Below are 10,320 nucleotides of genomic sequence, written 5' to 3'. Positions count from 1 at the left end.
GTATATCACTGGATTTTCCTGTCCTTGATTAACATGCACGGTGGCCTTGTTCACACAGGCATCATCATCACCACCTCTTTACACATGATCACCACTGATATGTCAAGTGGTGACTTGCATGTATGATGAAATATCACAGGCAGAGCTTTCATGTCACCTCCTGTAACCTCTTGCACAGTGCTTTTCAATAAAGGCAGTTCATACATTCTGCTGCCAGTCAAAATTGATGAGTATGAAGTATGAAAAAATCCAGTGATGCACATACATCTGTGTATCAGGCCCTTAAGATTGGTAACTGAATGTGTGAACTGAGGCCACTAAAAAGCCTTGTGCTTGAGGTAATATGTAAATTCTACTTGTCATGTTACACAGATGGCTAATTCACATATGCAAGCCACCAGGTTATTCTGCAAAAGATGAACACGCAGGTACCAACAGAGACAAAGACACCAGCTTGCGTTTACAGTCTGCCTGTGATCCACGCTATCCTTTTGGGTGAGCGAATTATCTCAGTTTTTACTGCACATGCATCACACATGTGCATGTATGTAAGTCGCTCGCACAACCCCTATGCTCATCAAGGACACACACACACACAATATACCCCTCGCATTCTCTCTCGCCATAGCAACAAAGAATACTCTGCTGTGCGCTCGCCCTCGGCTCCGTGCATTGCATACAAAGTGACAACCTGTAGTGTAGGCACCCACATGATCACGCATACAAACACAACGAAACCCCGCCTTTTTCTCGGGACGCGCGCGCGAATGCGCTCTCCTTTGTCTGTCACTGATTTACTGCCGGGGGACAATTTCCTCCTACTAATCCCTCTCCTTTAAGGCCAAGAGCCTCCTCCCCTTTAAGCGGGGCTGGTGCTTTCCCTGTAGGTCTCGCTCGGGCGCTCCTCTTGTGTCTGATTTGTCTCGCGCCGTCGTTGTTGCTCCTGCCGTATCGTCCGATCACCGCGCGAGTTAGGGCGAAAACGAGGCTGCTGCCGTTGGTCGCAGCCGCGAGGCCGTTACCATGGCGGGGGGTTCGGCTCGTGGTGCTTCCCGTCTCTTCCCGCAGCCCGTTGGGCTGGCGCTGCTGGTGCTGGTGTTCGGGGGCCACCGGGGGGCTCAAGGTGAGCCAGCGGGAGAAGGAGGGGTAGGTGACAAGGAAGCAGGACCTTACCCAACATGGCGGCGGCTGCTTCAGCTCGGGGTGGGGCGTGCAATATTGGGGAGCCTCCCGGGCGGGGGGATCAGGGAGGCTTTCCTTAGGTGGTGGGGTATCGTGTGTGAAGAGGCACACTTCCTCCTTAAGGGAAATGGGTGTGTGTGTGTACTGTATGTACGAGGGAGAGAAAAGAGAAATCAGCCAGGGAGACTTGAGTTCAACCTCTCGGTAAGATTTTATGAGGGGTTGTCGGTCTCTCCCCGGCGGGGGTGTGTGTGTTACGGGGCTCCTTGCTGAAGAGGCGCCGTGGCTTGGGAGAGGGTTACAGAGGTTGTGTGTTCTTTGGTTGCGAGGTGCATGCAGGGGATTGGGAAGGAATGGCGGATGTGTGTTGTCGGGGTGGGGTGTTGAACCTGCCTTTTCTTTTAAAGGGATTATTCTGATAATCCTGGCGACAGATTCATCGAGGGAGACAATGGAGGACCAGAGGACCCCTTTTATTTCTTTGAAGGGGAGGGGTGGCCATGTGGAACTGTGATGCCTTTCGTGTTGGGTGATAGAGGTCACATAAATACAATGCCTATAAGGCTCATTGCTTCTATGAATTTATGCATATCAGATTTGGTGACTAATAATTTTAAAAGTATGTTTTAATTGATAGGATGACATTACCATTATTAATTGTGTCAACAAATATATAAAACTCAAAAAGGAATGTTAACTTTCTAAAAAGAGGCATGGTTTGATACTCATTTCACCCCACGTAGCCTGTTTCCAATTGACTTGATCTTTTGTTTCACAATAAAGTGTTGTCAAGCGCTATGACTCCAGATTTCCCCTTGCTGTCTTAACAAAGACATCATCAAAAAAGGAGCCAGTCAAAAACCAGTTCCTTATTTGCAGACCTGTGTGTTAATGTGTTGCAAAGGGAGGATTGGGGCATCGCCCTTGAGAACATTTTGTATATTAACAAAGCTTTTGATCAGACAGGGCAAGCCACAGAACCACACTAGACAACTAGTCTGATTATGTAGGTGCTTCGTAAGGCAACCTAAAGGTTTGTTCAATAATAATGGCTGGTCAGCATGCAACCATGAAAAGGCAGCCCTATTTTGGCATGTTGAAATCTGGTTGAATTCAACCTGAGTGATTTCTGCCACATGGCAAACTGGCTGTCTGAATGATTCTTCATACGTGGCCAGATCACCAGTCAACTTGTAGTAAGTTGACCACTTCTCAAGCTTCCCTCATTATTGATCTTTCTTGTGCTCTGAACATCCCAGGTATGAGAGCTCATGAGGTAGCCACTTAGCAGAGTCTAACCAGGTTTGGGTCAGTGCCTGGATGAGAGATATACCAAATAAATAAATGCATCAAGCTACTCAACCAGTCAGTTTACTGTTTGTCAAAAGTCAGCCTGGATACCATTGTCCATTTTCCCCTTGGCACTTCCAGAAAACCTGCTGTGTACAAGAATTCTACTGTGAATAAGAAACACAAGCATCCAGATGGTTTCTTTTGCTAGAAAGTTGATGTGGGGAGAGATTCTATAAAGACTAATTTCTTGGAAGAGAGAAGATAGAGTTTGGCAATGTCCCATTCCATTACACAAAAATTTTGAATTTGGAGGTTAGCAAGATTATTCAACAGGGCATTTGCAGAGTTGAGCTTATTCTAGTAGAGATAAAAGTATGCAATAGGTTATTTGAAGGAGGATGTAGAAAAGTTCAACAAACAGTGTTGGGGGACAGGTTGATGTCTCTGATATATGTTTGCAGAGACTGAAATAGGACCGTATTGCATTCCTGAATGATGATGTCCAAAGCTGTGTGGATAATCTGTTTTTATTATTAAGGGAATTATTGCCTTTGTTTCTGAAGGCTGATTGTTTACCATTGGAAATAACGCAGCTTTGAAGGAATTGTGTTATCTGGAGTTCCCATCAGACTTATCTAAAGGCCTGCTTCTTTTTCTGATAAATGGACATTTGCTTTTTAGCATTGGAGTCAATGACACTTGAAACACTTTCCCTTAAATTAAAAGGATCCACTGCAAAGGTTCACATTATACTCCAGTAAAGAGGAGAGAAGCAGTTCTTTTAAAAATTCATTATGAGATCTGTAATGTCCTTTAAAAGAATGAGCAAGACACTTGTACTACAATCTGAACATGTTTAGGACCTCAGCTTCACAACCCAACCCTGAAGTAGTTTGTAAGTCAGTACCACCAACCTTCATGGGGCTTATGCCTAAAAAGTGTTGTTGTTGTTGCTGAATAAAAATAACAAATCAACTAACAATTTCTTGCTCACAATAAAAAAAAAACAAAATTTAAAAATCCCCAAACAAAAACATCTAAACAATAAAGCCATAAGAACAGCAGAAAATGGCAACATCAAAAATACCAAAAATAGATGATTAAAAATCAATAAATAATATGCTTATGATTTCACTCTAATGCTGCAATCCTATGCACAGTTTGGTGTTGGTCCTATTGAACTCAGTGCACCTTTGCAGTAAGCTTACCAGTCCTGAATAAACATGCATAGGATTGGGCTGCCCATCTCATTTGTGTCTTCTCAGTCATTTTATTTAGCTAGCTAAGATTTTTGCTTTGAGGAAAAACTTGTGGAAAATTATGAGAACATACAAAGTGTGAATGCTTGGATATTCTAGCTGCACGATAGTAACTCACAAAGAAAATTCCAGAGGAATTGGCAGTAATAATCTTGCCTCTTGTAGGTGGGGGAAAAACTAATATGATGTTTTGGCCTTTTTAATCCTACATCTCCTTTGGTCATAGTTGGCAGATAATCTAGTTACCTTTTAAAGTGAGAACTTTATTTCTCAATTTGAATATGCCTTTAGACAAGTAGTTCCAACTTTGAGTTGTTCAGATCAGTTTTAAACAAATCTCCAGCAGAAGGTGAAACTAGATTTCAGAAGAGCTAGTGGGTGTTTCTCTAGTTATTAAATATGAAATCATTAGAGGGTAGATAAGTTTTGTATGTGAAGCCCATTGAAGACTGACTGAGCCTGTCCATCGACATCATGCTTCATAGCGCTCTGAAAAGTTCATACTGATTTCCTTAAATTTTATGTCTGTTGAAAAAATAAACAAGAATAGGGAAATTGACTTCCCTAGTCTTTGATACTTTGTTTTTGTAGGTGGCCACTGTTTCCAGCAAATGCCATATGTATGTTTTTATTAACAGTATTTCTTGGTGAAGTGTGTGCGCAGCATGTTTGAATGGGCAAAGGAAAATGGGCAAATAAAGATTGATGTTTGTGAATAGGTGTGTACAAGGAACCAATTTTGTCAAGTTGCAGGATAAAGGAGTGGGTGGGTGAATGCCTTTTAAAAGGCTAATAGTAAACAGCATGAACTGTGTGAAGCTTAATTGGTGTCTGTTTAAGCAGCCATGACATACTTTCTGTGCCTTGCTAATTAGGTCCGTTTTCAGTAGCTTTCTATTGTGCAGTATATGTATTTGTAAGATGCAAAATAGCCTCCTGATTGTTCTGTATGAAACACAATTCAGATTGATGTTTCCACCACTTTTGAACGTGCAGTGTCCTGTATAATTAATAAAGCCCCATGTTCAAACCCTAGCTGTTCCTTAATGTAAAAGAGCTATGTGGATAAACTGGTTGATTTTATTGCTGATATTTCTTAGAACATGGGTTTAGTCAGCTCAGATTAGTTCTGAATACAATATAATTTATAGTTTATTACTTTCCAAGAAAGATACCGCTTAACTGGGAATTGAATCACTGTCCAAAAAAGCATTCTTGAACTTCTTTTTAAACATCTTGGCCAGTTCCTTTTGGTTTTGGCAGTGGAGTTTGATGTCACATTCTGAATACAGTAGGGCCTCACTCATATGACCCCTGCCAAAAAGCAAAAATCACAAAAAAGTAGAACATACGATGCTGCTTGAGTCTTTGAACCGCTGCCCTGGAGGGCATCAGGTACCCAGACCCTGGGTCAGAGGGAAATGAGTGTCTGACACACACCCCGCGCACAAGGCGTGCATGCAGTGTCCTGCCCCAGCCCTGGCCAGATGTCGGGTCCCCCACGCCAGGGGGGACGTGTCAAGGAAGAGACGGCCGCGGCCTCCGCCGTCCCCTTTGGGCCTCCAAAGTTTCCCTCCATGCAGCCCAGTGTGCCGGAGGGGGGCGTGGGTGGAGGCTGGGCCCTCCCCGCATCCGTCGAGGAATGGCAATGAGACCTCGGTGAGAAGCCCCCGCGAGCACTAGCTGGTCGCGTCTGCTTGCCCTGGCCCTGGGGCTGGGGCAATGGAACACAATTGCCTGCAGGCCGCACTGCACAAGCCCTGCCAGTCCCGTGGGGGGAACCCAGCTGCTTCCTGCTTGTCGGTGGATGCGGCACCGCCATCGCCGGCGGGCCGTGCCACTTGTCACGGAGGGGCCCATTCCCCCTCTGTCCTTCCTGCTTGTGGTTTTCCCACCCTGTCCCCACTCCACTGCTCACATCATCCCACCCAGTCAGCGACCGTCTCTCCCTCAGTCCTGACGCATGCCCACAGCCCTCCTTCCCCCAACCCCGAAGGGTGGGCGAGACGGACCGGTGGGACACATGGCACAACGCCGAGGCAGGAGCCAGCTGGTCAATTCCTGCATTGAGCAGGGGGTTGGACTCAGTGGCCTTATAGGCCCCTTCCAGCTCTACTATTCTATGATTCAACATGGAGGCTTTCCTCAAGCGGCGGGGTGTGGGACTTCAGGTCTAAGGAAAGGTTCCTGTGGAAAAAATAGGGAGGAGGTGTGATCTCCCCCTCCGCTTTAAAAAAAAATGATAATGTTGGGGGTTGGGGTTAACCCAGCACAGATTTCGGGAAGGGAAGGATTAGAACATAATGAACATGGATATCATTGAAAACCGCTGTATTAGCTGAATGCCGAGAAGCAGAATTCCGAAAAGCGGGATCCTACTGTGGTGTTGGGGAAACTGCTCTTGTGAATGGCCTCAAGTAAAACTTTAGCCCTATGGTCAGATCAGCAGACAAACTTAAAAGGGTGTCAGTGAGTAAGATTATTTCTTCCTCCACTATGGAGTATATTATCTAGAGCAGTGTTTCCCAAACTTTTGGGTTTTTTTGTTGCTGGACTACAACTCCCATCAGCCCCAGCCAGCATGGCCAATGGTCAGGAATTATGGGACCTGTAGACCAGCAACAAAAAAATAAAAAAAGTTTGGGAAACACTGATCTAGAGTGATTCTCTGCTCTTGCTTTCCAGAAGTGCAGTCAATCAGGAGATAATTTCTCTAAGAAGATCTATCACTTAACAGTGAGGGCATAACATAAACAAATGAAAGTAGAGAATTAGCAGCCCAAGGCCCCTTAAAACCAATATTGTGTATTGTGTTTAATTATTGGAATCAAACCCTCAGAACTAATCTTGATTGCCATACCTGTTCTTACTGAATTGACCTTTTATGAATAAGCTTGTAGTACTATGGAGCCAATGTGAATTTGGACATCTTTCCAAATTGAAATAGGTTTTTAGAAAGGTGTTTACTACTTGAAGGAGGAGAGCATCCATAAACCAATAATGGACATAAGTTGTAATTTTAAACATTTTTAAAATTAAATTTATATGCCACCCTTCCTCTCACTAGGAGCCCATGATGAAGTGAAAGAACTTGCTTGTCTTTATAAGCTATTGTCTTCTCCAGGGCCAGCCTCTCTACTGCCGTTATTGGATAGAATATTCTCTCCCATTCCTTTAATCTTCTACTCAATACAGGTATTGCTTCCTGTTCAGGGATAGTTGCTAGAGGAGATGTTGAATTGATTTTCTAGCAAATTATTCTATTGTTCCAAAAATAATTTCATGGGGAAAAAACTTTCCAGGACAGATTAAAATTAAGTGGATGCAAATATTAAAACGGTGTCATTTAGCAGAATTTAGGAAGCAAGTGGTAAGGGATGTTAAAGAGTTGTAGTAGTTGAAATAAAGTATTCGGGCCACATTACACGTTGCTTAAATTCCCTTGCAAATGCAAACAGAGGAAGGAAGGATCAGTGGGAAGGGATGCTTAAGCCTTTCATCACTTGCTACTGCCTTTCCTCAACTGGGGAAAATATGGAGGACCCATCCACCCACCTTTTCTCATCTCCTGATTTTAGAGCCAATGACTGTTTTTCATTTAAAAAATGAAGTGAGGAGACAGTTTCATAGAACTCTGCATGACAAGTAATTTGTCCCATAGTCTTTGCAGGAGGATCACAATGCTGGGACAAAAAAGAATGCATCTTGCATTCATAAATCTAATTCATAATTAGATTGCCTTTGACTTTCCAAAAGAAAAAAAGCTTGTAAAGATTATTCTTAGGATGATAAGGGGTGAATAAGTTTTAGGACTTTGTAAACATGTGGGAATGGTTTTAGTTCTGCACAGGGTTGATTTTATTTAAATCAAATTGATTTAAGTCATGATTTAAATCATGATTTAAACCACTTCCCTGAACGATTCAGTTTTAATTATTTAAATTAAAGTTTAAATTACTTGTTAGGAAGATTCTATTTAATCATCATTTTTAGTAGAAGCATATTATTGTTTAATATAACCTTAATACATATTAAGAGATGTGGGTTTCATTAGAAGGTGCTAAGCAATTGTTCTCAATTGTTTTCAGATGAATTTTCATCAAATATGGGATGATAAATTGGTTGCTTTAGTACTAAAGTAGAATGAACTTGTGAAGTCGTTCAGGAGATGAACAGGCTGCAACTGTTCAATTAAGATGTTGAGATGACTGGAGGAGGGCTAATGTTGTCCCTGTCTTCAAAAAGGAAGAACCTGGGAACTACAGACTAGTCAGCCTAACATCAATCCCTGGGAAAACACTGGAGCAGATTATAAAGTGCTCAGTGTGTAAGCACCTTGAAAACAATATAGTGATTACTAGAAGCCAACATGGATTTATTAAGAACAAATCCTGCCAAACTAATCTTATCTCATGTTTTGATCCACTAACCTCCCTGGCTGACTGTGGGAATGCTGTGGACATAGTATATCTCGACTTCAGCAAAGCTTTTGACAAAGTGTCCTGTGATACTCTGATTAGCAAGCTAGCTGAATGTGCACTGGTAGGAACAACCATCAGGTGGATCCACAGTTGGCTACAGAATCGTACTCAAAGAGGGCTTATCAATGGTTGCTTCTCAAATTGGGGGGAGGTAATGAGCGGGATACCGCAAAGCTCAGTCCTGGGCCCAGTGCTCTTCAACATTTTTATTAATGACTTGGATAAAGAGGTGCAGGGAAAGCATATCAAATTTGCAGATGATACAAAATTGGGAGGGATAGTTAATACCCTGGAGGACAGAAGCAAAATTCAAAGGGATCTTGAAAAGCTAGAGCTTTGAGCTGAAAACAACAGAATGAAATTTAACTGGGATGAGTGCAAAGTTCTTTACTTAGGAAAAAGAAATTAAGTGCACAGTTATAAGATGGGAGATCCTTGGCTCAGCAATATTACATGCAAGAAGGAACTTGGAATTGTTGTTGATCACAAGCTGCATATGAGCCAGCAATGGCATGTGGCTGCAAAAAAGCCAAATGCTATTTTAGGCTGCATTAACAGAAATATAGTTTCCAAATTGCATGAAGTATTAGTTCCCCTCTATTCGTCACTGGTTAGGCCTCATCTTGAGTATGGCGGCCAGTTCTGGACACCGCACTTTTAAGAAGGATGCAGACAAACTGGAACAGGTTTAGAGAAGGGCAGAGAAGATGATCAGGGGACTGGGAACAAAGCCCTATGAGGAGAGACTGAAAGAACTGGGCATGTTTAGCCTGGAGAAGAGAAGACTGAGGGGAGATGTGATCACAGTCTTCCAAGTACTTGAAAGGTTGTCACGTAGAGGTGGGCCGGGATCTCTTCTCGATCATCCCAGAGTGCAGGACACGGAATAATGGGCTCAAGTTGCAGGAAGCCAGATTTCAGCTGAACATCAAGAAAAACCTTCTAACTGTTAGAGTGGTATGACAATGGAACCAATTATCTGGGGAGATAGTGGACTCTCCAACACTGGAGACATTTAAGTGGCAGCTGGACAGCCACCTGTCGGGAATACTTTGAGTAGGATTCCTGCACTGAGCAGAGGGTTGGACTCAATGGCCTTATAGGCACCTTCTCTCTTATTCCATTATTCTAATCACAATATTTTTGTCATGATATGCCAGAATCACCATCACCAAAAAGGCTTTTCAGTTATACTAATATATATATATATATATATATATATATATATATATATTATTGCACTTGTATACCGCCCCATAGCCGAAGCTCTCTGGGCAGTTTACAGCAATCAGAAACATTAAAACAAATATACAATTTAAAACACATATTTTAAAACAATTTAAAACACAATTTTAAAATGTAAAACAATATAAAAACAATTTAAAACACATGCTGAAATGCCTGGGAGAAGAGGAAAGTCTTGACCTGGCGCCGAAAAGATAAGTGTTGGTGCCAGGCGCACCTCGTCAGACAAATCGTTCCATAATTTGGGGGCCACCACTGAGAAGGCCCTCTCCCTTGTTGCCACCCTCCAAGCTTCCCTTGGAGTAGGCACCCGGAGGAGGGCCTTTGATCTTGAATGTAGTGTACGGGTGGGTTCATATCGGGAGAGGCATTCCATCAGGTATTGTGGTCCCAAGCCGTGTAAGGCTTTATAGGTCAAAACCAGCACCTTGAATTGAGCTTGGAAACATACAGGCAGTCAATGCAAGCGGGCCAGAATCGGTTTTATATGTTCGGACTGTCTGGTCCCTGTTACCAATCTGGCCGCTGCATTTTGCACAAGCTGCAGTTTCCGAACCGTCTTCAAAGGCAGCCCCACGTAGAGTGCATTGCAGTAATCTAATTTAGAGGTTACCAGAGCATGGACAACTGAAGCCAGGTTATTCCTGTCCAGATAGGGACGTAGTTGGGCCACCAACCAAAGTTGGTAGAAGGCACTCCGTGCCACCGAGGCTACCTGAGCCTCAAATGACAGAGATAATAATAAATAATAATAAATTTTATTTTTCAGGCGCCTATCTGTCCGGGTTAGGGACACTCTAGGCGACGAACAACAAGAATAAAAACAATACATATAGATCAACATAATCAAATTTTAAGCT

General features: G+C 42.9%; 1 protein-coding gene across 2 annotated transcripts in view; it reads left to right on the top strand.

The window, feature by feature from the left end:
• Positions 1 to 808: 808 nt before the first annotated feature.
• Positions 809 to 10,320, top strand: part of ACVR1B (activin A receptor type 1B) — a 41,676-nt gene continuing 32,164 nt past the window's right edge. The window contains exon 1 of one of the 2 annotated variants that reach the window (XM_061615217.1): positions 809 to 1,123. In XM_061615217.1, the coding sequence (XP_061471201.1) occupies positions 1,024 to 1,123 (100 nt within the window). In that variant the 5' untranslated portion in view covers positions 809 to 1,023. Of the gene's footprint in view, positions 1,147 to 10,320 lie in introns of both variants that reach the window. The other variant, XM_061615218.1, reaches the window with a different exon arrangement.

The sequence above is a fragment of the Rhineura floridana genome, chromosome 3, assembly GCF_030035675.1.
Source record: "Rhineura floridana isolate rRhiFlo1 chromosome 3, rRhiFlo1.hap2, whole genome shotgun sequence".
NCBI lineage: Eukaryota > Metazoa > Chordata > Lepidosauria > Squamata > Rhineuridae > Rhineura > Rhineura floridana.
This window is presented reverse-complemented; position numbering and strand designations above follow the sequence as displayed.